The sequence below is a fragment of the Ranitomeya variabilis genome, chromosome 2 (genome assembly GCF_051348905.1).
Source record: "Ranitomeya variabilis isolate aRanVar5 chromosome 2, aRanVar5.hap1, whole genome shotgun sequence".
Taxonomy (NCBI): domain Eukaryota; kingdom Metazoa; phylum Chordata; class Amphibia; order Anura; family Dendrobatidae; genus Ranitomeya; species Ranitomeya variabilis.
The window spans coordinates 989,568,640-989,596,513 of record NC_135233.1 but is presented as its reverse complement, the minus strand read 5'-3'; the positions used below and the strand labels follow the sequence as shown (position 1 = coordinate 989,596,513).

At 44.2% G+C, this 27,874-nt stretch overlaps 1 protein-coding gene across 3 annotated transcripts; it reads right to left on the bottom strand.

The window, feature by feature from the left end:
• Positions 1–1,058: 1,058 nt before the first annotated feature.
• On the bottom strand, positions 1,059–26,192 carry MTERF4 (mitochondrial transcription termination factor 4). 3 transcript variants are annotated; one of them, XM_077291022.1, is made up of 5 exons: positions 25,935–26,192; positions 15,485–15,598; positions 14,446–15,233; positions 12,937–13,299; positions 11,540–11,705 (listed from the first exon to the last, which is right to left on the bottom strand). In XM_077291022.1, exons 3-5 carry the CDS (start codon positions 15,203–15,205, stop codon positions 11,701–11,703), a joined length of 1,128 nt encoding a protein of 375 aa, XP_077147137.1. In that variant the 5' UTR covers positions 15,206–15,233; positions 15,485–15,598; positions 25,935–26,192; the 3' UTR covers positions 11,540–11,700. The 3 variants fall into 3 exon arrangements, with proteins under 3 accessions (XP_077147139.1, XP_077147137.1, XP_077147138.1); XM_077291024.1 differs by lacking the exons at positions 11,540–11,705; positions 12,937–13,299; positions 14,446–15,233; positions 15,485–15,598 and adding exons at positions 1,059–1,611; positions 2,808–2,992; positions 7,136–7,442 and having other exon boundaries at positions 25,935–26,033; XM_077291023.1 differs by lacking the exon at positions 15,485–15,598 and having other exon boundaries at positions 25,935–25,989.
• Positions 26,193–27,874: the final 1,682 nt, after the last annotated feature.

The following is a 27,874-nucleotide window of genomic DNA, read 5'->3' as shown; positions in this document are numbered from 1 at the left end:
AATATGTTTGTGCAGTCACAAAATGAGCAAAAATGAATAAATGAGGACAGAGGAATCATTATTTTAGTGCCAAACACCTGACTAGTGGTTTAGTGGTGCATGTTTAATTATTATGCCCCTGCTGTAATAAATATCAGCTCTCTAGAAACAACACAGCATCTTAAGGCCCCGTCACACTTAGCGACGCTAAAGTGATCCCGACAACGATACGACCTGTCAGGGATCGTTGCTGCGTCGCTATGTGGTCGCTGGTGAGATCTTCCCAACGACGCAGCAGCGATGCGGCGACCTGTAGCAACCTGTAGAACGATGTCGTTGTGACCCTGTCACATGGCAGCTATTATGACGATTCAGACCTCGATGAGGGACGTCCTGTGTGACGTTGTAGTCAACGAGGTCGTTGGTAAGGTGTCAAACACAGCGATGTGTGCTACCCAGCGGGACCTCAACGATCAAAAAAAGGTCCAGGCCATTCCGACACGACCAGCGATCTCACAGCAGGGGCCTGGTCGCTGCTACGTGTCACACATAGCGAGATCGCTACTGAGGTCGCTGTTGCGTCACAAAACTTGTGACTCAGCAGCGATCTCGCTAGCGACCTCGCTTAGTGTGACGGGGGCTTTACTAGCCAGAGTTGCAGGTAAATGGAGAGGAGCCGCCTGAACCAGTAATGACAGGAGGCGCGTCTCAGACCACCACAGACTCCCTATAGACACTGTAAATAAGCTGTAGCCACAGATCACAGCACTGCCACAAAGCAGAATCACTGCAGAAATTTCTTTTGACAGAAAAATCTGATTGTGGTGGTTTCTGCAGAATGTTCTTTCTTGGATTTCTGCAAGCCCTGTTCTGAAGCTGAAATTATTGTAAAATAAAAAAAAGTTATTTTGCCACTTACATTCATTTCTCAGTATGTAATGGGGCCTTTGCTTCAAAATTAAAGTGATACAACAGTATCTCCGTTGGCCAACTTCAAAGTATAACTTCACCACCATGGCCACAACCACGTACCAAATGTTCCTTATGAGCAGGATTATGTGACACAACATGCAATCATCCAGTAGCAGAAAATTTATGGAATTTATTTAAAAAAAAAACCAATGCTTTCTTTAAAGTTCTGTAAGGAACAGCACAGAAAATATTTAGCATAAGGAATACAAATCATAGCAACAATAGCCACTATTTTAATTTTTTCTTATGGTGGTACTTTGGTTTTTCATTATGAACATTCTCCTTATAGTCTTCATCCTCGGAGTCATCTTCACTATCAGAATTTGTCTCATCATCGTCCTCATCATTACTTGGCACATCTTTGATATCCTCCTTGTCCTGTTCACCTTCCTGCTCTTCTCGTTCCAGAATCTTACGGAAAGTGTTGAATTCTTCAACTGAGGAACGTGCTGTTTTGGATAGGAAGTCCTCCTCGGAGAGCTGGATGACTTCCTTCAGCTTAGGGTTGGAAGGAGGACACTCTCTCTTCTTATTAGGGGGCTGGAATCTACCAAGACGTTCTAAGAACTGGTGACGAACTCTGATCTCATCTAATGATGTTTGGAAAACTTGAGCAGAAATTATCTCTCTGTGGTTTCCACCCATGCGAAAATATACGTACTATAGGTGAAAAAAAAAAAATTTTAAGATTTCAAAGCGAAGATGGGCAAATAACATATTGCTCTTACATTTTTGCATCATTGTCTCAAATCCATTGTAGTTGTGACAATACTGCACAAACAGCAGGATTTCATGAGTCAGGATGGGGATAAGTAAGCAGCCACCCAGGGCACCCACTGATCTGTGTCACCAAGTCGGGCGAAAAGTAATCAAAACTGGCTGAAAACAGAACATATGGCTACACTAAGGGTATAGTTGCGGAGGGGAATCAGTCATGGGGACATATGTTCTGCTCACAGCCGATAGGTACACCGATCAGCGATTTCACTGGTATCCACTAAAAGGTTTCTTCCAAGAGTATTTTTTGATGGATGCTTTTAGCTCATCTCCAGCCATCAACAGGACATTGCCCTTTAACTCCTTCAACCCCGGGCTATTTTACATTTTTTATTTTTCTCTCCCCTACTTCCCAGAGCCATAACTTTTTTGTTTTTCCATCAATATGGCCATGTGAGGGCTTGTTTTTTCGAGGGAAGAGTTGTACTTTTGAACAACACCATTGGTTTTACCATATAGTGTACTGGAAAAGTGGAAAACATTTAAAGTGCAGTGAAATTGCAAAGAAAGTGCAATTCCACAATTTATTTTTATTTTGTTCTTACCATGTTCACTAAATGCTAAAACCGATCTGGCAATATTATTTTTCCAGGTCATTATGAGTACGCAGATACCAAACATGTATAGGTTCTTCCACTAATAGCAAATCAGCAATGATCTGGTCTCCTGCAGACCCTGGGTTGTCATGCCAACCCATCAGCGCCCCTTGATCATGTGACAGGGACGTACATGGGAGGAGCTAGTCACGTGATTCCGGAGCGATCATTTTAAATGCCACTGTCCGAGATTGACAGCCGCGGGTGGATCACGATAAACTCAGCTGACATGTACCAGAAAAGATGCTGACCCAGCTCTGGAGCCTGCATCAAAGGGGGAGACATGACATATGACATTTATACGTCATATGTTGTGAAGGGGTAAATGGGTAAAAATACAATACCATACTGCCATGCTAACAAGTAGCGCACTACACAGGGTTTGTTAGCAATGAGACTATAAAAATGATTGCATAGATAAATATAATCTTAAAAATACATTCTGAATAATAATAATAATAATAATCAGATATGTTCACTAACCTGAAACAAATCTTCCATATGACTGGGATCCTGGGTCAGGATTTCAGGAGTAGAGTTTAAGATGTTCAGTACCTGCTGCGATGTAAAATGACACCGGCTCTTGAGACACTGTATTGCAGCCGTTAGACGGGAGCGGGACAAAAACAAAAGAGCCGGGCATCTTGACAGAGAGTTCTGCATAGAACCTGTATGGAAATGCATCATAAAACAGAAGAAACTATTTAGAAAATACCATTCAGATTCAGGATTTTATAGAGCGCTATGTGGGGCCATGATACTGTATGGATGGTAACAGAGCCCCTTTATACTGTATAGAAGGATTATGTTGGGTCCACTATACTGTATGGAGCACTTTTTGTGGCCATTATACTATAAGGAGGGCTCTGTGGGGAGTGGATTACCTCTCAAGAATAATGCTCCCTTGTCTGGAGGATAAAGATAGAGGTTTTCTAGATTACCGGTAGCCAATTTCCTTAGAAGAAGCTAATCAGGCTGCTGGAAAAATGGCTAATGATAAGGCCACTGGATCAGATGGGTTTCCGATAAAAATCTATAAACAATTTGAGGAAGAAATATTACTGAACTACCTGGAAATGATTAATAATACATTTTTTCAGAGGTGTTACCAAAATCATTATATGAGGCAGTAATAGTTGTTCTGCCTAAGGGTAGTGTCTCACAGTGGCACTTTGGTCGCTACGACGGCACGATCCGTGACGCTCCAGCGTCGCTCCATTATCGCTCCAGCGTCGTAGACTGCGGTCACACTTTGCAATGCACGGCGCTGGAGCGATAAATTTCATGACGTATTTGCGATGTAGAAGCCGTTGGTTACTGTGCGCACATCGTATACAACCTTTGTTACACGATGCGATCATGCCGCCACAGCGGGACACTTGACGACGAAAGAAAGTTTCAAACGATCTGCTACGACGTACGATTCTCAGCGGGGTCCCTGATCGCAGTAGCGTGTCAGACACAGCGATATCTTAACTATATCGCTGGAACGTCATGGATCGTGCCGTCGTAGCGACCAAAGTGCCACTGTGAGACGGTACCCTAAGGAAGGAAAAGATAAAGAACTGCCTGACTCTTAAGGCCCCGTCTCACATAGCGAGATCGCTAGCGAGATCGCTGCTGAGTCACAAGTTTTGTGACGCAACAGCGACCTCCATAGCGATCTCGCTATGTGTGACACGTACCAGCGATCAGGCCCCTGCTGCGAGATCGCTGGTCGTGTCGGAATGGCCTGGACCTTTTTTTGGTCGTTGAGGCCCCGCTGACATTGCTGAATCGGTGTGTGTGACACCGATCCAGCGATGTCTTCACTGGTAACCAGGGTAAACATCGGGTTACTAAGCGCAGGGCCGCGCTTAGTAACCCGATGTTTACCCTGGTTACCAGCGTAAATGTAAAAAAAAACAAACAGTACATACTCGCCTTTCGGTGTCCAGGTCCCTTGCCGTCTGCTTCCTGCTCTCACTGACTCCCGGCCGTACAGTGAGAAGTGAGAGCACAGCAGTGACGTCACCGCTGCGCTCTGCTCTCACAGTACGGCGGCTCAGTCAGAGCAGGAAGCAGACGGCAAGGGACCTGGACACCGAAAGGCGAGTATGTAGTGTTTGTTTTTTTTGGTAACCAGGGTAAACATCGGGTTACTAAGCGCGGCCCTGCGCTTAGTAACCCGATGTTTACCCTGGTTACCCGGGTGCTGCAGGGGGACTTCGGCATCGTTGAAGACAGTTTCAACGATGCCGAAGTCGTTCCCCTGATCGTTGGTCGCTGGGGAGAGCGGTCTGTGTGACAGCTCCCCAGCGACCACACAGCGACTTACCAACGATCACGGCCAGGTCATATCGCTGGTCGTGATCGTTGGTAAATCGCTTAGTGAGACGGGGCCTTTACAGGCCTATCTCATTGCTGACAACAGATGTTAAGATTTTGGCAAATATTCTAGCCTCCCGACCAAGTACAGGTATTGGACCAGTAATTCTTCCTGACCAGGATGGCTTTATGTCCTTTAAGTCAACTGTTATAAACGTATGTATAGACTTTTTTTTTTGTTGCAAGCAGCACAGGAGGATCCTAGGCAGAGAGGTGTCTTATCGTTGGATGCCACCAAAGCATTAGATAGTGTCGAATGGGGTTATATACTAAAGAAAACAGGTTACGCTGATATTTTAGCAGTTGGTGCTTTATACCAGAGCAAATGGAGAGGTTTCTGGAGTTTCACAGTGGAATTAGACAGGGCTGCCCACTGTCACCCTGCAATTGAACTGTTAGCTTGCATTAGGCTGCTTTCACACATCAGTTTTTTGCCATCAGTCACAATCCGTCAAATGTTGAAAAAAACGAATCCGTCGCAGATTATGAAAAGCTGATGTGAGGAATCCGTTTTTTCGTCAAATCCGACTAGCTGATCCAGCTAATTGGATCCTAAAAAAAAAAAAAAAAAAAAAATCAGAGCTTGCTCAGTTACAAAAAACGGATTCCGTCATTTGACGGATCCGGCGCCATAGACTTCCATTCTATCAAATCTCTCGCTGTCCGTTTTTTCAACGGACATAAAAAAGTTACTATGTCCGTTTTCTCCAGCTGCCGGATAAACTATTTTCGACGGATCCGGCGAACGATGGATGAAACGTGAGGCCATCCGTCGCTAATACAAGTCTGAGAAAAAAAACGTATCCGGAGGCAACTTTTGCCGGACACGTTTTTTTCAAAATTCGCCGGATTGTGACTGACGGCAAAAAACTGATGTGTGAAAGCAGCCTTAGGAAAAATAAATACTGTATATACTCGTGTACAAATCAACCCGAGTATAAGCCAAGGCACCTAATTTTGCCTCGAAAAACTGGGAAAACGTATTGACTCAAGTATAAGCCAGGTATGCATTGTCCCCTATTCTTGTATGCATGGGCTCCTATCCCCATCCTTGTATGCATGGGCTCCTTATCCCCATCCTTGTATGCATGGGCTCCTTATCCCCATCCTTGTATGCATGGGCTCCTTATCCCCATCCTTGTATGCATGGGCTCCTTATTCCCATCCTTGTCTGCATGGTTCCTCATCCCATCCTTGTATGTATGGCCCCCATGAGAAAAGCATAAAAAATATAATCCTACTTACCTTCCCTTCGCACCCTCGCAGCAACTCATTCCGGCTTCCAGTAGCTCCTGCGGCCGGGCGATCATGTGTCCCCGCTCATTATGGTAATGAATATTCACTTCTCCAGGCTTATGAGAGTGGAGAGAGGTGCATATTCATTGCCTTAAGGAGCGGGCACCAGTTAGAATTCGTCAGCTGCGGCTGTAACTGTGTGCGCGCTATAAGAGAAATGAATATTCATTGCTAGTGCAGTGAATATTAATTTCTCTTTAGTCTCCTGTGACCCGCTGCTTTGCCTCTCCCCACCCCCCCGCCATAAACTGGGACAATGACTCATGTATAAGCTGAGGGGCCATTTCCAGTACAAAAAAAAAGTGCTGAAAAACTCGGCTTATACACGAGTATATATGGTAAGTGAACATATATATAATTGATAAGATTTTCATCATAGTTTTCCAGTTCATTTGTGATAAAGCCCAGCAGATTTGGGTACAGGGAGTCTTCTAACAATTCAGCTTTACGCTTCTCCAACTAAAACCACTGTGATGTGCATATCTCCTAGATTTCCCTCACATTCCCTATGAGCTACAGAAAAGGAAACAAAACAGATAAATAAAAATGCTACTAGGGCCAGAATTGAGTTTAGAAATAGGTTGGAAAATTAAGGAAATCGTACATTTATTACATTCCTACTGGATTGGCTGATTGAAGCTTCTTTCATAGTACCCCCATCCATGTGCATGATCAGTTTACATGGAACAAAGGTCAAGTACACACGCTGCTATATTTAAAATCCCTGGCACTGACGATAATTAATGATCATGGGGGTTTCAGTGGTCAGACCCCACCGATATAGCATCTGTTGCCTCTCTCTATGCAATTAAGTTGGCAGAAGTTTTTGGCTGCAGTCGGCAGTCGCGTTCTTGGGGCTCACATGAGGCTGCTATATCACATCAAGAGGAAGTCAAAGAGCAACCACAGCCTTGACTTCCTGATGATGTTCAATATGTCCAAAGGAGGGAACAGTGACGCCAATGCTGACTGGGCGCAGGGCTTATGTCATTTAACAACCTCATGAGACCCACGGGAATGTGAGTGACGACACCGCTGGAACGGCACCGATACAGGAGGTGAACATAAGTTTTTTTTATTTTAACGGGGGAAACATTCACATTGAGAAGGAGCTGTCCTAGTAGTGGACAACCCCTTTAAAATCTTACCTTCTCCCAGGCCAAGGGCCCTCAGTGCGTCTACTCGGTCTCTCAAAGCTTGGTCTGTAGTCTTTAGAAGCTCTGGACTTTCTTCGAGCATTCTCAGTACTGTCTTGTGACTCAGTCCAATGAGACATAGCTCCTTGATGTTGGGTGTCTTGTGTGGAGGGCATTTCATACTCTGGATCTTTTCAGTTTGCTCCTCAGAGAAACCAAGTTCAAGAAGTACCTGTCTAGTATCGGGATTATTGGACACACTCCTCAAAAACAGACTGGTCCGACTGAAAGAAAAAATGTGTCTGAGACACAGGGACACCTGTGAAGGTCAGAAGACAAGAGTCAGATCATGAATGAAACCCTTTCAATCCTGCAAAATGGTACAAAACTAGAAAACTTAGCAAAGCTATTCTAGGTAACGTATCTGCCCAGTGAAAGGCATAGATGAAATGCTGGCATTTAAGGTTGACCTTTCTGATGCCAGGCTAAGAAAGGAGATAATTGGCTTGTGCCAATGTTTTCAAAGGCATGTGCATCGTAAAGTTTATTGCATTTGGGATTACCTGAAAATAAGAAAATTAAATCCATGCCTGCTAGAATTGGGCAAGAAAATTAAGCTTTATCCAGGCTTGAAAACTAATTTGCATTAAAATTCAGAGACCACAATACTTTTTATATAATGTGCTAATTTTGGAAGGTACAACCTAAAAACTTGATTTGTGACAACGTTTGACGCAGTTTACACGAAAAGCTGGAAAAAACATTGATTAAATGTGGGCCCATATAACACAGTGGGACCAAGCCTGCCAGAGCAAGAGCCACCCTTACAAAAGATCTCTAAACCAGGGTGCACAACATGCGGACCCCCGGCATCTGACTCCTCTGTTTAGTAATTCTCAAACTATAGGGATAGCTGTGCTCATTGTATGGTCACCTTGACTTTTTTTTGGACTGCTAAATAGGGAAGCAGAGGACCCTCTTGTTTAGAGTTGAGAACGTTGCTGAAATAGAACTCCAATTTTTAGATTACGCTATATATATTCACAGCCGAAATGCACGTCAGGTAGGACGCTCCTGGACCTGCTCCTGGCCTTTAAACGGGTTAATAGCATCAGCTGATACACCTTGATATTCATACAATTATTGCAGGAGTTGTAACATTGACCTATTGGGCCACATGGGGAATGTGCAATATAGATGGCAATACTATGTAACAGACATTCTCCTGGTCACTCTAATACAGTATATTATGTTTTTGTGAGTGTCACACTTTTTGCATGTGCTATTGGGTGTAACCCTTTCTCTTCCTGTACATGTTTATTTAAGAAAATGATTTTTTTTGTATATTTAAACAATTTCTTGGAATCTTTGATCGCGGATTTATTTTTCTGTACATTACGGTATATATTGTACGATCACAAAATTTGATGACCGCCTCTCTGATATATAGGGTCATCCCATTAAAAATAAATAAATCACACTGGGAACATCACCTGTACATACCGTAATTTAAGGAAGGACAGTTAAATGTAAATTGGTCAGAGCCGTTTCACTCAAATGTCCCCCCTACATTCAGTGGTCCCCATTTGGGCTTAAATCCATACATCTGCAAAACAGGATTTGGGGATTTGAGGTGGGGATCAAGACACAGTAGACTACTTCATGGCCCACTTGATGCATAAGACCGAATTCTGTTTTGTGGGGTCTGTGTTATAATCCGGTGACCGTGGAGCCGCATGAGAGACTTTCTCAGGAGTAAGTGGTATCTGTACTGACCGCAAACCCTAAACTGACACCGCAACTAGAAGTAGCCGTGGGGTGTGCCTAACACGTCCTAGACACCTCGACACAGCCGGAGGACTAAATACCCCTATAGGTGGAAATGGGAATTCTATCTTGCCTCAGAGCAGAACCCCAAAGGATAGGCAGCCCCCCACAAATATTGACTGTGAGTATAAGAGGAAAGACACACGCAGGCAGAAAAACAGAATTTAGCAAAAGAGGCACTTCTAGCTAAATAGAAAAGGATAGGACAGAATTCTAAGCGGTCAGTATTAAAATCCTAAAAATATCCACAGCAGAAAATACAAATATACTACATCTAACTAAAGACATAGCAAGTATATCTGCAACTCCTGAGAATCCAGCATGACTGAAAAATCCAAACAAAGTCTAAGCTGGACAAAAACACAATGGATTGCACTGAATTACAAAGCACACATGCAGACAAAAAACCAGACACTTATCTTAGCTGAATTGGCAGCAGAGCATGAGGAACCAGAGAGAGATGCAATCCCTCCAAGAACAATGGACAACTGGCCAGGAGTAATGGATCCTGCACACCTAAATACCTAGTAGAGCTGCCATCAGCAGAAACACTTGCCCTGGATTACAACCCCAAGTCAACTGCACTACCACCGGAGGGAGCCCAAGAGCAGAATTCACAACAGGTCTGACTGCAGACTATTATGGCGCCAATTCTGTGAATCCATATTTCAATAAAGTATGTGTGTCAAGTGCACGTTATTATGGATAATTAGAGGAACTGACACCAGATACAATCCTATTTATAATGCGTATATGCTATACAGAGCACGGAGCAAGAAGGGTGCTGGTCTGCAGAAATACTGGTACAATTACTGCATGACAACGCTTCACCAGCCGGGATGGCGTCCATGTGCATTTGGAGTCTTGTCCAGAAAAACATTTTTTGTTAAATCTATTTTTGTTTTTTGCTACAAACATTAATGGTTGCTTGGTCACAGCCAAAAGTGGAGACTGGCGACAGCAATGCTAACAGAGTGTTAGCTTATAACTGCGATTCAGTCGGCAGATAACCGGCTTCAGTATACTGGCATTCGGGCAGCTCACATAAATGGTAGATGCAACGGTGAACATAAAAAGGGTCCACTCAAAGGGGCATAGTCTGTACATTCTGAGCTCCATAAAGTGATTCAGAAAAGTTGTACAAAATTCTGTTCTTCTGTTTTTAAGCGTTTATTCACTTTAAATTGCCATTTTAGCTCCCATGTGGCAGCTATGAGAACGGACTTACAAAGGGTTTATTTCTGGCTTATAGAAAGCAGTCTGAGCAGAGAACTCCCTTCATGATGTCCATAAGCCTTAGACTACCTTCACACATACGTTTCCATTTCTACATCTACACCGTTTTTCTCTCATGCGTCATTCCTATTGCCTCCATTTGTTTCTCATCTGTTTTTATGTTCAATCTATTTTATTAAATATTTTATAAACAAAAATATGAAAAATGATAATATATAGAATGAGAATACCACTTTTAACAGTAAGTCAGAAAATACCATAGTAGACAATAACAGTAAACATATGGCGAATGCCAACAAGGTATTGAAGAAAGGAAGTATCCTCTATATTATGTAGAAGAAAGACATAGGATAAGAAGAAGAGGGAAAGAAAGACGAGGGAAGAAAAACAAAAAGGGGTTATGGATAAAGGGGTCCTAAAAATCATGGGTATATTAGTGCGCAAATTATTATTATGTAACTGTAAAAGTCAGCGGAACAAATGATGGAAATCAGGTGAGTCCTGAAATAAAATCCATCCACTCCAAATCCTTCTAAATGTATTGTTTGTTCCATTGCAGTCTGCAGACAGCTCCTCCACTCTACGCAGATTGACCATTTCCTTATACCAGTCTAATATGTCAGGGGAGTTTGTAAGTTTCCAAAACCGCGGGCTTACCATTCGTGCTGCTGTTAGACAAAACCGAAGAATCTCTCTTTTCTGAGTCCCTATTGAAGGTAAAATTGACAGAAGGGCTATTTGAGGGGACCTTACTACACTGTTTCCAGTGATTCGTCGATCACTGTCAAAAACCTTCTCCCAGAATGGCTTGATCTTAGAGAACTCCCACCAAATCTCATCTGTTTTTAAAATTGAAGAAGGGTGACTGAACTTCTATTTATCCAATGACCCCATAAACGTTAAATAGCAAAGCTTGCTCCACAAACCCGATGGGAACAGGACGTGCTCCGAATCTCACACATTGGACTCGCAGATTAATTTCTTTTAAAATGCAGGTGTGTATAAATCCATGAAACTTCATGGGTCCGTGTGCTGTCCGAGAAAAAAAAAAAAGGACATCACACAGACGTGTACGACAAATGTGTGACTGTAGTTTTAAAAATACAGGGATTGTTGTTGTGAGACGACTTATGACAAACATTTTAGCAGCAATGTGGCGTCTACAGGTTGTGTTTTGTTTTGGCAATTGCTGAAATATCCTACCCTAGCAGCAAACTTATAAAGTTATGTCCACAGAGGAGGGAAATTCTGTAGATATTCCCTGAAGACGTGTCCAGCCAGGAACAGAAATCACACACGGCACACAAATGCTGTAACGCTTTGTTTTGTAATAACACTGCACAAACATTCAGGTTCTAGAAAAACAACATTTATTTACACAAATAAAATAGTAGCAGATAACAATGCAAAATGTGACAACGGCTTCAATAATACTAAAGAAAGGACAAGTTACAGCTGGAGAGAGGGCATGTTATAGGTGAGAAATTGGAGATTTGTGCGGCGTTCTTATCAGTTTAACCTGGAACACAAGAAAAAAACAACATAAAAACAACTCCGTTACACAAAGTACAAGTCACCCCACATCTAGAACATGTGCTCCAAATGCAATTTTATTTGGTCCAAAAGCACATTGTGTTCACCCTGCAGGAACTGTGCAGGAAGCTTTTTATAGGATGGATGCACTCACAGCAATTGGCTAAAATTTTCATTGCCGTTTAGTCACTATTTTCAGGACAAATCTCATGTGTTTAGAGGTTACTCTACAATATACTGAACGGTTTTTTGGTTTTTTTTTAAGCCACCAAACACAAAGCTATTACTTTTTTGGCATTATAGTGGTTTTATTTTTAGGGAAATACATTTCTCAATAATACAATACCAATCAATAGCCATGACAGGTGCAGGTCTGCCAAAGCGGCCTCAGAAGGTGATCCTGTGTAGTGGACCATCTATATGTCAGGTTAAAACCCCCTTCAAAAGTGACACAATCGGGCAGCAAAAGCATTTATATATTGCCTTGTGTGGTACTAATGCCATAATTCATAATCCCACTATTCCGAGAAGGAGGCCAGGTTTTGAGTCTTAGCTCCAAATCCAGTTTAACATGGGTTTTGCTAGATATTTATTTTGAGTTTTCCTCCCTTTGCTACATTGAAAGATGAAATCTGCAACAGAAAATGGCAAGCTGCATATTTTAAAAGCTGCACCCCATGTAATCTTTTCATATAGAAAACTTCTGCAGCATAAGTTACACCACTTGCCTGCGACTATTTTACCTATAGGTAAAATCCACAGCTTGCCTGTCCCATGCGGACTTATCCTAAAGGTGTTTTTTTATGTTGCATGTTGACTCACCAATAAAATATCAACTGTATGAATCACAAAAAAATAAATTTTGAAGTTTACATTATGTTAAAAAAAACAACAACGATCCAATGAAGAGTTCTGACATTTTCTTACATAGAAAGGCGCCATGTGGTGTTGAAAGTGTAGATCAATATACATGTCTAACTAATGAGCCGAGTGCTGGTGGACACACATGCTCAGTCACTCTCCGCATAGGGATCCTCGGTTCACTATTTCTATTGGGTGTTATGCAGTGAACAGAGGATCCCTATGCGGAGACCTGACTGTGGGGAGAGTGACTGAGCATGTGTGTCCCTAGCATTAGTAAATTAGCGTTAGATCGGGACATCGCTGATTACCCCCACCAAAGGCTTCACTATAGGTTACCACAGGTGTATCCTTACCTGAGAAGTATTCTGCCACCACTGCATCCCTCTGCGCCGTGCCCTCCATGGTGTCATCCTCCGTCGATTCATCTTTGATTGGGGGTCTGAGATCCAGTGCGATGTCAACGTCAATATTTTTTAGCACTGCAATATTGTGTATTATACAGCACACAAGAATAATTTTACTGACTTTCTCGGGGTTATAGAGGAGAACCCCATTGGGATTGTCCAAACAGCGGAAGCGGCTTTTCAGCACATCAATAGTTCGCTCCACCGCAGAATACGTGGCGTTGTGAGATAAGTTGTATCGCACCTCAGACGCCGTAGCCGGGTTCTCGAAAGGTGTGAGAAGCCATTGTTTAACCCCATATCCTGCATCTCCTGAAAGACATGAGATATCATGTAACCATTCCAAACTCTGCTCGACAGCACTCAACTTTTCACTTATATATACAGAAAGATGGAACCAACGAGTGTGCACGCAGCATTAAAGGGTTTCTGTAGTACAATTAAAAGGGGTTGTCCACTATTGAATAACCCCTGCCTAATTACTTCAGGGCCCCATAGAAACAATCTATCCCTATGTCCTGCAGCGGCGATGTCGGTGCTGCTATTCCAGAAGGGCGACATGTGACAGCTGCAGCTTGCTCATTGGCTGCCATGGTCAGGTGATCCAATAATGCCGTGTCACCCCCCAGAATAGCAGGGCCACCAATAGTGGAGCAGCGCCACTGCAGGAGGTAGGTATAGATTGTTTGGTTTTGTTTTTTTAACGGGGCCCTGAAGTGATTAAGCAGGGGTTGTCCAGTATGGAGAACCCCCATTAAACATTTTAAAAATAGGCCAATGGTGGTGCTAAAAGGGGGAAAAAAAACACCACATTAAAAGTATATTCATCTGCTGGACCTGTCACTCCTCAATAGTGCTATTAGAACAATGTGGACTGCACACCCTAGCCCAAATAAATAACTAAAACTATTCAGAAGAATCCTCGTCCTTCGGAAGCAAACCACTATGCTATTTAATTCATGTACTATATCCTCAATATTGCCGTCAGTGTCCCCTGCCGGTCTCTTGGCTTCATCTTCCAGCCAGTGTAGTGGTCACGTTGTGTCTGAGCCAGAAGAAAGTCTCACGGCGGGTGCTGATCGGCTGCAGCAGTCTTCTGACTGACAGAATGTGATTGTTTCAGCCAATCAATGGCTGCTGAATGGCAAAAGCGGTCACCCAATATTCCACACAGCAAAAAAGGACATTGAGTTCAGAGGACAGGCAGGGAACACTTGCAGTAGTACAGCGTAGTGGTGGGGCTCCTGAAGGCACTTTTTTTTTTTATAGAAGTGAACAAAAAAAAAAAAAAGTGTCCTACCTGATTTACAGATGGGATTAGTAATATCAGATATCTACAAAGAGGTGAACCCGATTTTAATCATTGTCAAACATGCTGGTACTGAGCCCATACAATCTGTATTAGCTACAGAACTTTTCTTACAGGGATGATTACTACTGGAGCTCCATAATACCCACCTAACAACCACCCACTAAATTCTCCTTTATCAAATCTTTCGTGAATCTCAGATTGCTTCAGGACCGAAGAGTCGTGTGTTGACCCAGGACACTGTGAAACTACATCCAAGATCCTCGTGTCCGAGTCACAGATGACCTGCACATTGATGGAGTGATAGTGCTTCTTGTTCCGATACATCTGCTCCATCTCGGAGGGCGGGGAGATGGCTATATGTGTGCATCCCACCGCACCCAAGACATCTGGGAATCCGTCAATGCTCTGGAAGCCTTGCTTCACGAGATGTAAGCCAGCAGGGTCGCTGGGGAACTTTATGAATTGGTCAGCGAGTTTTAGAATAGCGGATATGACCTCCGACAGAGCGCGGCTGAAGGTGCTCTGGGTTATGCCGCCAGCTTCAGCCACAGTGCTCTGTAAAGACCCGCTGGTGAAATAATGAAGGGCACAGAGTAACTTTACAATCCCAGGAACTGCATTACTTCTCTTTGTAGTGGAGATTAAGTCTTTCTTAATGAGTTCATACAGAGACATTATAGCATCTGAATTAAGGCGGTAACGATCTTTAATGTCATGCTCATCAATCTCGGATAGATCAATTCTTGCAGGGAATATTCTCCTCCGTCGTCGCCGTCTTAAGAACTGCCTTCTATTAATATTGCTTTCTCTGTACTGCCGTGGTGGGGGCTCATAGCGAACTTCTTCATTTAATTCATGCCTGGCTCTCAATCTTCTCAGGATCAGATATGGCACCGTCAGGAACATGATGAACCAAGAAGTGGATACTGCAGAGCTGCGGAAGACAAATACAGTATAATGAACCCAAGCAGAAATACGACAAAAGGTTATAGTGCACGAGCTCCCCAGTATTCATCTCAGGGATACACTTGATGCATGGACCTTCCTAGCAGTAAAGAGGAGACACATGGGTCCATGACTGCAGAGAACATATCCACCGTCAAAGGCTGCAGTACCGGACAAGTCTCTATGGCATCATTATACTGTGATACATGCACCATTTAATAGAAGTGTAAAATTACTTACTACCGTATTTATGGAAGTGATGAGGTTCTTAATGGTGGCAAAGAGCGAGCATCCAAGTAAAGTGTCTGGACTGAAGGCAGTGGATCCAGGCGGAGTCCTTCATCCACAAGTGTTCTAAGGAAAGAGAGACACTTCCGGGAGTAACACCCTGGTGTGTATCCATGTGGAATAAGAACGTAATGGCACAATTGCAATTCTTTTATTTTCTTACTAATGTAATATGGTCAAAATGAGTATTGAAAGTATGTACATCCATAATGGTAAAAAATATTCTAATTCTGTAGGTTATATTCCCCTAGACGTGCAAGCTGGGACATAAATACGTACCCGGATTTTATACAGGAGACTGCGTATAAAACATACATGACTTTTCATACTCCAAACTGATCACATCGTCCCTTGGTTTGCAGAATCTCCTACCCTGATAATGCATCACCTTGTCCATTTATAGCCACAAAGGGAACAAGTGACAGGAGATGTAAGACCTACTGCGCACACACGAGATCCACGAGATGTGGACTGACACACATATGGAAATAGTATACATCAGGATGGGGCCACGGGATGACAGATGTTGCACGACAGCGAGTCTCGGACAAGTCATGCAGACCAAAAACATCGGAGAAACTTATCTGCAACTTGCTGTCGTGAGAAAAATTTAGAACTGTGATTTTGCAGTAGAAAAAAAAAAATGGCCAAGTCACAAATAAGTCGCAGTCACATTTGCTTTGCGTAGAAGTCTATGACAAGCGAGTCACGTGTGAAACCACTAGCAGAAAACCCAACATATTTGGAAACAATCGCAACTCTGTCTTACAGCCGTAGGAAGTCGCAGTGCGATTGGACTTGTTCGTCACCCATGTCAGCAGATAAGCTTAGTAGAAAAGTGATATGGGCATCAATGGCATTTGCTATCAAAGGATAATTTTACAATTGCCTAAACAGTCTTTGAAGTGCCAATCTGGACCAGAAGAACCCAGCCACTAACTTGCTAGTAAGGATATGTTTACACATGGCTTTTATTGCAGCGTGTTTTTTTGGCTGCATTTTTTTCTGTGGCAAAAAAGCTGTTTTATAGTGAAAGGGAATAAGATTTAAAAAATCTTTTATTTTATTTTTTTTTTAAAATCTGCATCATATCAGTTCCTTCAGTGTTTTCACAGCATATTTTACACATTCAAGTAAAAACGTACCAAAAACGTGCATACTTTACTCAGCATTTTTCCTGCCAACACTCTGGTATTTGGTGCAATTAACAATGGGATATGACGGGCCTGTCCAGCACAGCGCTGCCTAGTGGAACACACCAGAGGACTGTGTGCACTGACCCCATCTTTGGTCCTGTTTCTAAATCCAAGGGCAACGATTTCTTCTGCTCTTTTGGCTTTGTGAAAACTGAAATTGATTCCATACAGATAACTGCAGAGAGGTTTCCTTCACCAGAGCAAAGAGACAATTTATCATCCTACCCTGTACTCAGGTTTTTTTGCGCTTTAAAACTTTTCTACAAGAAAAATCACTTTTTTTTTTTTTTTTTTTTTAAGTCAACATATTTTGAGATCTAGAACTTTTTCATTCTCTCCTTTACAGGGCTCCACAATGACTTATTTTTTTCTGGAACATCTTGTAGTTCTTACTGTTAACACTTTTGGGGTACATGCAACTTTTGATTTCATTTTATGTGAGGAGGGATGAGCAAAAAAAAAAAAAAAAAAAGGTATCCTAAGTATCCTAAAAGAATTTATTTTTCTATGACATTCACCTTGCAACATAAATAAGTCATTTTATAATTTTATACTATGTGTCGTTATGGAAGCGGCGATACAAAATAAGGTGTTTTTTTTGTTTTGTTTTTTTACAATATCTATTAGTCAGTCATGCAATCCTAGAGAATACATCGCATTACTAATGTATAAAAAAAAGAAAAAAAAATGTCAGTGTTAGGCCGGGGTCACACTTGCGAGTTCAATGAGAGAAACTAGCGCGAGTCTCTCGCATCAATACCAGGCACTGCCGCCGACATTCGGGACCGGAGTGAGCGGCTGCATGTATTTCTATGCAGCCGCATGCTCTGGTCCGAACCGTCGGCGGCAGTGCCGGGTATTGATGCGAGAGACTCACATTGAACTCGCAACTGTGACCAGGGCCTTAGGGTTCATGCCGATGTCCATGGACCTCAGTCCGATCAAGGACCACCTGTGTAAGGACTGGCTGAGGGTCTTCTCACAGGAGTGTGACCGTTTCATATATTTCTAAGAGGCTGACACACTCAGGTCAGGTGACCTGTGGCCAATCCGTGATCTGACCAAAATCTACAAATTTCGCCATGAGCCCTTATAAAAATAGGACTATTAGATCTTACTTCTGGCAGGATCTAATAGGCTTCCAGACTTCGCAATGGGGACGTTTTTGTTACCATGGCAGCACATTTACACAGTGCAGGGGGCCGATTGGGAGAATGGGTGACAGAGGAAACAAAGTCAGACTCCTTACTGACATCTAAGGAAACTGCTGGCTCCCGCTGTGACCGGCCATGCACCATGGTGCGGTAACAAACGCAACGTACAGATTTATCGTGGTGCTAGAAAAGATTACATTTTTCTTATTCCATACCCAATAAAGACATGGAAGTGACACAATAATGGCAGCATAAGCTCGAGATAAAGGCTAAAGGGAGCGGACTTCATTTTGCATGAGAACAGGTGTGTACGCACACAACCATGAGCTGACTGTAAGGGTCTTGCAGTTCTGAAGGGGTAAAACATCTGTTCCCCTGAAAAGTGAAGTCAATGATTAGTGATTATTTTATAAGCCATAGCAGATGTTGGCTGCTTTGCTTTTCGGAGATGACCAGCCGATAACACGCCGCCCTCACATCTTTATTCACACATCAGTGGTTGTCGTTGTGCTGACATTATGATCTGCATAAAATAGACGGAGACTTTACTCTGATCTGTTCATCTGAACTCGCCAGTGTAAGTGTATGGTCAGCACAAAAGAAACGAGCAGCACATACGAATCGTAAAGTACAGACACGCGAAGCAAAACAGTCTGATTTTTTGCTGACCTGAAAAAAAAAAGAAAGTCACTGGTGTGTTACCTTACTCAAGCAATGTATTATTTATGTATGTCCAAGAGGTAACGTTTTTCCTAGTGGAGAGTGACATGTCAAGCCTGATATGCCATGGTGAGGAGACTTTTAAGCTGCAATGCTCATCTAGCGCCACCTATTGGAAGTAGCAATCCTAAAAGTCAATATCGACCCTCTAACGAGCCTTGTCACATGACTTAGAATAAAAGCCGAACCCTCAATTTGACTGTTAGGATTGCCACTTCCAACAGGTGGCGCTAGAGTTCCAGTCCTCCTCTCTGAAGAGACAATTTGCATTTATGTAGGTATGTTACTGCTTCATATATAAGGGGCAATAACACGAGACCGTGTTGTCTACATGTAAATCTGTGGTAATGGGCGGTAATCAGTGTGCGGCTTTGTTGTGGAGTAAACAGTACATGTGCCCCAGCATCAGTTATGTCTGAACGTCTCACTATACAGGATATGAAAACATATGGAACGGCCCACAGACAACGCTACGATCACCGCGCTGATGGGAACACTGGTGCTGATTCCCTGTGAATCCTGAGACTCCTTGCACAGTTATTAACCCCTTCATGACCCAGCCTATTTTGGCCTTAATGACCTTGCCGTTTTTTGCAATTCTAACCAGTGTCCCTTTATGAGGTAATAACTCCGGAACGCTTCAACGGATCCTAGCGATTCTGAGATTGTTTTTTCGTGACATATTGGGCTTCATGTTAGTGGTAAATTTAGGTCGATAATTTCTGAGTTTATTTGTGAAAAAAACGGAAATTTGGCGAAAATTTTGCAAATTTCGCAATTTTCACATTTTGAATTTTTATTCTGTTAAACCAGAGAGTTATGTGACACAAAATAGTTAATAAATAACATTTCCCACATGTCTACTTTACATCAGCACAATTTTGGAAACAAATTTTTTTTTTGCTAGGAAGTTATAAGGGTTAAAATTTGACCAGTGATTTCTCATTTTTACAACAAAATTTACAAAACCATTTTTTTTAGGGACCACCTCACATTTGAAGTCAGTTTGAGGGTTCTATATGGCTGAAAATACCCAAAAGTGACACCATTCTAAAAACTGCACCCCTCAAGGTGCTCAAAACCACATTCAAGAAGTTTATTAACCCTTCAGGTGTTTCACAGCAGCAGAAGCAACATGGAAGGAAAAAATGAACATTTAACTTTTTAGTCACAAAAATGATCTTTTAGCAACAATTTTTTTATTTTCCCAAGGGTAAAAGGAGAAACTGGACCATGGACATTGTTGTCCAATTTGTCCTGAGTACGCTGATACCTCATATGTGGGGGTAAACTACTGTTTGGGCGCACGGCAGGGCTCGGAAGGGAAGGAGCGCCATTTGACTTTTTCAATGAAAAATTGGCTCCAATCTTTAGCGGACACCATGTCGCGTTTGGAGAGCCCCGTGTGCCTAAACATTGGAGTTCCCCCACAAGTGACCCCATTTTGGAAACTAGACCCCCAAAGGAACTTATCTAGAAGCATAGTGAGCACTTTAAACCCCCAGGTGCTTCACAAATTGTTCCGTAAAAATGAAAAAGTACTTTTTTTTTTTTCACAAAAAAAATATTTTAGCCTCAATTTTTTCATTTTCACATGGGCAACAGGATAAAATGGATCCTAAAATGTGTTGGACAATTTCTCCTGAGTACACCAATACCTCACATGTGGGGGTAAACCACTGTTTGGGCACATGGTAAGGCTCGGAAGGGAAAGAGCGCCATTTGACTTTTTGAATGAAAAATTATCTCCATCGTTAGCGGACACCATGTCGCGTTTGGAAAGCCCCTGTGTGCCTAAACATTGGAGCTCCTCCACAAGTGACCCCATTTTGGAAACTAGACCCCCCAAGGAACTTATCTAGAGGCATAGTGAGCACTTTAAACCCCCAGGTACTTCACAAATTGATCCGCAAAAATGAAAAAGTACTTTTTTTTCACACAAAATTTCTTTTAGCCTCAATTCTTTCATTTTCACATGGGCAACAGGATAAAATGGATCCTAAAATTTGTTGGGCAATTTCTCCTGAGTACGCCGATACCTCATATGTGGGGGTAAACCACTGTTTGGGTGCACGGCAAGGCTCGGAAGGGGAGGCGTGCCATTTGACTTTTTGAATGGAAAATTAGCTCCAATCGTTAGCGGACACCATGTCGCGTTTGGAGAGCCCCTGTGTGCCTAAACATTGGAGCTCCCGCACAAGTGACCCCATTTTGGAAACTAGACCCCCCAAGGAACTTATCTAGATGCATAGTGAGCACTTTGAACCCCTAGGTGCTTCACAGAAGTTTATAACGCAGAGCCGTGAAAATAAAAAATAATTTTTCTTTCCTCAAAAATGATTTTTAGCCCAGAATTTTTTATTTTCCCAAGGGTAATAGGAGAAATTGGACCCCAAATGTTGTTGTCCAGTTTGTCCTGAGTACGATGATACCCCATATGTGGGGGTAAACCACTGTTTGGGCGCACGGCAGGGCTCGGAAGGGAAGGCACGTCATTTGGCTTTTTGAATGGAAAATTAGCTCCAATCATTAGCGGACACCATGTCACGTTTGGAGAGCCCCTGTGTGCCTAAACATTGGAGCTCCCGCACAAGTGACCCCATTTTGGAAACTAGACCCCCCAAGTAACTTATCTAGATGTGTGGTGAGCACATTCAACCCCCAAGTGCTTCACAGAAGTTTACAACGCAGAGCCGTGAAAATAAAAAATCATTTTTCTTTCCTCAAAAAAAGATGTTTTAGCAAGCAATTTTTTATTTTCACAAGGGTAACAGGAGAAATTGGACCCCAATATTTGTTGCCCAGTTTGTTGTGAGTGTGCTGGTACCCCATATGTGGGGGTAAACCACTGTTTGGGCGCATGTCAGGGCTCGGAAGGGAAGTAGTGACATTTGAAATGCAGACTTTGATGGAATGGTCTGCGGGCATCACGTTGCATTTGCAGAGCCCCTGATGTGCCTAAACAGTAGAAACACCCCACAAGTGACCCCATTTTGGAAACTAGACCCCCCCAAGGAACTTATCTAGATGTGTGGTGAGCACGTTCAAGCCCCAAGTGCTTCACAGAAGTTTACAACGCAGAGCCGTGAAAATAAAAAAATCATTTTTCTTTCCTCAAAAAAGATGTTTTAGCAAGCAATTTTTTATTTTCACAAGGGTAACAGGAGAAATTGGACCCCAATATTTGTTGCCCAGTTTGTTGTGAGTGTGCTGGTACCCCATATGTGGGGGTAAACCACTGTTTGGGCGCATGTCAGGGCTCGGAAGGGAAGTAGTGACATTTGAAATGCAGACTTTGATGGAATGGTCTGCGGGCATCACGTTGCATTTGCAGAGCCCCTGATGTGCCTAAACAGTAGAAACACCCCACAAGTGACCCCATTTTGGAAACTAGACCCCCGATGGAACTTATCTAGATGTGTGGTGAGCACTTTCAACCCCCAAGTGCTTCACAGAAGTTTATAACGCAGAGCCATGAAAATAAAAAATAATTGTTCTTTCCTCAAAAATTATGTTTTAGCAAGTAATTTTTTATTTTTGCAAGGGTAGCAGGAGAAATTGGACCCCAACAGTTGTTGCCCAGTTTGTCCTGAGTACGCTGGTACCCCAAATGTGGGGGTAAACCACTGTTTGGGCGCACGTTGGGGCTTGGAAGGGAGGGAGCACCATTTGACTTTTTGAACGCAAGATTGGCTGGAATCAATGGTGGCGCCATGTTGCGTTTGGAGACCCCTGATGTGCCTAAACAGTGGAAACCCCTCAATTCTAACTTCAACACTAACCCCAACACACCCCTAATCCTAATCCCAACCGTAGCCATAACCCTAATCACAACCCTAACCCCAACACACCCCTAACCACAACCCTAACCGCAACACACCCGTAACCCTAATTCCAACCCTAACCCTAATCCTAACCCTAATCCCAACCCTAACCACAACTGTAACCCCAACACACCCCTAACCCTATCCGTAACCCTAACCACAAGCCTAATCTTAACCCTATTTCCAACCCTAGCCCTATTTCCAACCCTAACTCTAATTCCAACCCTAACCCTAAGGCTATGTGCCCACGTTGCGGATTCGTGTGAGATTTTTCCGCACGATTTTTGAAAAATCTGCAGTTAAAAGGCACTGCGTTTTACCTGCAGATTTACAGCAGATTTCCAGTGTTTTTTTGTGCGGATTTCACCTGCGGATTCCTATTGAGGAACAGGTGTAAAACGCTGCGGAATCCGCACAAAGAATTGACATGCTGTGGAAAATACAACGCAGCGTTTCTGCACGGAATTTTCCGCACCATGGGCACAGCGGATTTGGTTTTCCATAGGTGTACATGGTACTGTAAACCTTATGGAAAACTGCAACGAATTCGCAGCGGCCAATCCGCTGCGGATCCGCAGCCAAATCCGCTGCAGATCCGCGGCCAATCCGCTGCGGATCCGCGGCCAATCCGCTGCGGATCCGCAGCCAAATCCGCACATGCCATAACCCTAACCCTACCCCTAACCCTAGTTCTAACCCTAACTCTAGTGGAAAACGAAAAAAAAAAATAAAAAATATATTTTCTTTATTTTATTATTGTCCCAACCTATGGGGGTGATAAAGGGGGGGGGTTATTTATAATTTTTTTTATTTTGATCGCTGTGATAGAACCTATCACAACGATCAAAATGTACTTTTAAGGAATCTGCCGGCTGGCAGATTCGGCGGGCGCACTGAGCATGCGCCCGCCATATTGGAAGATGGCGGCGCCAAGCGAGGAGACGTACGGACACCGGGAGGATCGGTAAGTATGAAGGGGTGGTGGGGGGGTGGACTGGAGCACAGGGGGGGTGATCGGACCACAGGGGAGGTGAATACAAACAAGGAGGGAGCGGACAGGAGGACGGGGGAGCCGGCAGGCGGACGGAGGGGACCGGACCCCATAACGGAGGACTGGGGGGGCGATCGGTGGGTGTGGGGGGGGGTCACTTAAGTATTTCCAGCCATGGCCGATGATATTGCAGCATCGGCCATGGCTGGATTGTAATATTTCACCAGTTTTTTAGGTGAAATATTACAAATCGCTCTGATTGGCAGTTTCACTTTCAACAGCCAATCAGAGCGATCGTAGCCACGGGGGGGTGAAGCCACCCCCCCTGGGCTGAAGCACCACTCCCCCTGTTCCTGCAGATCGGGTAAAATGGGAGTTAACCCCTTCACCCGATCTGCAGGGACGCGATCATTCCATGACGCATACGCTGCGTCATAGGTCGGATTGGCACAGACTTTCATGACGCAGCGTATGCGTCAAAGGTCGGGAAGGGGTTAATGGAAGCATTTTCAGCTCCAGCCATTTGCACCACTGAGAACGGCAGAGCGGATGTCGGTCACTGCATGAACTATGCATAAGGCCGGTTTCACACGTCAGTGGCTCCGGTACGTGAGGTGACAGTTTCCTCACGTACCGGAGCCACTGACACACGTAGACCCATTAAAATCAATGCATCTGTGCAGATGTCATTGATTTTTTGCGGACCGTGTCTCCGTGTGCCAAACACGGAGACATGTCAGTGTTCGTGGGAGCGCACGTATTACACGGACCCATTAAAGTCAATGGGTCCGTGTAAAACACGTACCTCACACGGACGTTCTCCGTGTGGCGTGCAGGAGACAGCGCTACAGTAATCGCTGTCCCCCCCACATGGTGCTGAAGCCGCGATTCATATCTTCCGTGCAGCAGCGTTTGCTGCATAGAAGATATGAATAATAGTGTTTAAAAGAAAGATCTATCTGTCCGCTGCCCTCCCACCCCCTGTGCGCCCCCCCGCTGTTCTGAAAATACCCGCTTCCCTCGTTGGCTGTCGCTGCTTCCTGTCCTGGCCGCTCCTTCTACTGTATGCGGTCACGTGGGGCCGCCAATTACAGTCATGAATATGTGGCTCCACCCCTATTCATGACTGTAATTGGCAGCCCCACGTGACCGCATACAGTAGAAGGAGCGGCCAGGACAGGAAGCAGCGACAGCCAACGAGGGAAGCGGGTGAGTAGTTTCAGAACAGCGGGGGGGGGGGCGCACAGGGGGTGGGAGGGCGCCGGACAGATAGATCTTTCTTTTAAACACTATTATTCATATCTTCTATGCAGCAAACGCTGCTGCAGGGAAGATATGAATCGCGGATTCAGCACCAGATGCTGGTACGTGTGGTACCCAGCACGGTGCGTGTGGTACCCAGTGGGCACATGTGTGCCACACTGATGTACACCAGAAATGTAGGGGCACACGGACACGGATAATTCCGGTACCGATTGTTTCCGGTACCGGAATTATCTGGACGTGTGAGACTGCCCTAAGTGCGCACAGGTTATAGGCGAATGGCCTGATCACAGGACCACCAGGACTCCCCCATCACACAGGTCAGCACTGTCATGTCTACCACTAGGATGGGGGCACTGGTACAACGACTGCTGGGGTTGTGTACGCAGAGAAGGGGGCAGGGAAACTGGTAATGGCTACAGTTATTGCTGGTGTAATGGGACTGGAAAGCACCAATACTGGGGGATGGCGGACACTGACTGCTAGGATTATCATAATAGGGAGTCCTAGTATGGGGGTACAGTGGCTGCTGGTGTTAGGCACTAGAATGGGGGAGCTGCACCTTATGTATTATGGTGTTGGCAATACTGGTATGGTGTATGCTCTGACTGTTGGTGACACTGAGCGGCAGCACTGACAGCACACACTGCAGCTGCTGCATTATGGTATTGAGGCACTAGTATGGGGGTTCTCGGAATGCTGGTGTTCGGTAATGGGGGTAGTGTCTGCTCTATTAGGAGCACTGATCTGGGGGAGCTATGACTGCTGGTGTTAGGTAGTGGGGGTGCTGTGACTGCTGGGGCTCGGTAGTGGGGGTGCTGTGACTGCTGGGGCTCGGTAGTGGGGGTGCTGTGACTGCTGGGGCTCGGTAGTGGGGGTGCTGTGACTGCTGGGGCTCGGTAGTGGGGGTGCTGTGACTGCTGGGGCTCGGTAGTGGGGGTGCTGTGACTGCTGGGGCTCGGTAGTGGGGGTGCTGTGACTGCTGGGGCTCGGTAGTGGGGGTGCTATGAGTGCTAGGGCACTGATATGGCAGGACAGTGACTGCTGGGGTTCTGGCACTGTGGGACACTGTGGTAGCTGAAGACTTTCCCGTATAGAGCTGGAGGTGAGACTCCGTATAACCAGCAGACTGTATATCACTAATGTGTGACCTCCAACCAGGAGAGCGGCCGTGTAGTTTCTGCTCTATACACAATAAATACATCAGTCGACACGGTGAGGAACTACAAGTCCCAGCATCTGCCTACCACTCACCATTGTCACAGCGCTGCTGCCGTCCTGCACTTCTTTACCCTCCACACAGATCACAGAAAACAAGACAGGACCTTGATGACGTCAGATCATGTGATCAATCACGTGTCTGGGAGGAGCCAGTCTTCGGGCTGTGCTGTAGGGTGCGTGAGTGCAGCTGTATAGTATTAGGTTATTACCGTGTGCCTTCACCAGACCGTGACACGGGGCGGAACTGATAGCGGGGGACTGACACGGGGGACATCAGACGGGGGAGGAGAACTGACAGGAATAAAGAGAAAGTGTGAACATAAGAACTTGTTGGTCCCCAAATCTGGAGAAGTGTAATAGATTTCTTGTGCATCAGCCATGGAATATGTGCAGCATCATAGCACATCCCCTTAGCTATTACATTTAAGCAGATAAAGGGCACATTGCAAAACAACCATTTAAAACTTTAATTAAAATTTATTTTGAAAAAAATATTTTAACAATAAACATTTCTAGCAGAAAGCACCATGATATAACATTGTATCACCAGTGCTGCGCTGTAATCAAGTAAACAGAATAAACTGTGTAAATCTACCAATGTCATATGTTACAGGCAGATTGATGCTTTTTTGTATTCTTTTGTATCGGGCTCCAAAGAGGCTGCAAAATATTTTATTCCCACTGAGTAAAACTGTAAAATGTCAGTGAGTTATAAGGTGCAAGTGCATAGTTATGTAGCAAGAGATCTACTTCATGCAGGGAAATACAGTGGCTGTGATAAGCGGCCTGTCAGCGTATATAGGGACCAGACTTCCATTGTAGCCCTCATTTGGTAGGAGAATGATAGAGGAGTAAGGCTGCCGTCACACATTCAGTATTTGGTCAGTATTTTATCTCAGTATTTATAAGCCAAAACCAGGAGTGGGTGATAAATACAGAAGTGGTGCAGATGTTTCTATTATACTCTTCCTCTGATTGTTCCACTCCTGGTTTTGGCTTACAAATACTGATGTAAGATACTGACCAAATACTCAGGCCCGGATTTAGGGGTGGGCCCAAGGGGCTTGGGCCCTGGGCCACCCACCATGCAGGGGCCTCCCACCAATATAGGGATAAATATCTCAAAACATGTAAAATACACGTCTCTTTGCTGTGAACCCTTTCTAATGATAAGGAACATTTAACAAAAGAGAAACTATTGAAAGTGTAGGGACCTGGCTACGGTCCTACATCTCAGTGGCTGGCGCAGAGCGGCAGAGTCATGGCACCTGACCTGGCTAGCCTAGCCAGGCTTCCTTAGTACCCTGCCTGTACCTAATGCTTAGCTTATGGCATGTGGCAGCCTTCTCCAATCCCAACAGAAGCTTCTAGGCGCTACCTATTCAGCTATATGATCGCTCCCTCGGATTAGATCAGATGAGAGTTTGTTCAGCTACCTTCGAGGAAGGAGGCGGAGCCACGATGTCAGTGCGAGAAGAGGATTCTCCACCGCGGAGAGCGGCAGGACTTCACTCTGGATCTTCAGTCACTGAAGATCCAGAGGAGAAGTGGGTCAGTCTTCACAGTGTCGCGGTGGGTGAGTATGATCTCTGTCTGTCTGTGTGTCTGTCTGTCTGTGTGTCTGTCTGTGTATCTTTCTTGCAGCTCCTGTCCTACACAGTACAATACTGTATATACAAGTCCACACTATATCCTGCATTACAGTGTGTCTGTGTATACTGTATGTATATAATGTGGACCTGTTTACAGTGTAGTGCCGTGTATACACTTTATACAGCCCCTCGGCCTCTATTCTATATACAGCCAGCACAGCATCAGCCTCTGATATATACAGCCCAGCAGCAGCCCTATATATATATATATATATATATATATATATATATATATATATATATATATATATATATATATATATATATATATACACACTCACCGGCCACTTTATTAGGTACACCATGCTAGTAACGGGTTGG

Excerpts from the sequence above, each read along its gene's own strand:
- MTERF4 (XM_077291022.1), bottom strand. The coding sequence starts at position 15,205 with ATGTTCCTGACGGTGCCATATCTGATCCTGAGAAGATTGAGAGCCAGG. Across the intron at positions 13,300-14,445 it reads ATTTAGTGGGTGGTTGTTAG|GAGATGCAGGATATGGGGTT; the intron begins GTGGGTATTATG and ends CATGTCTTTCAG.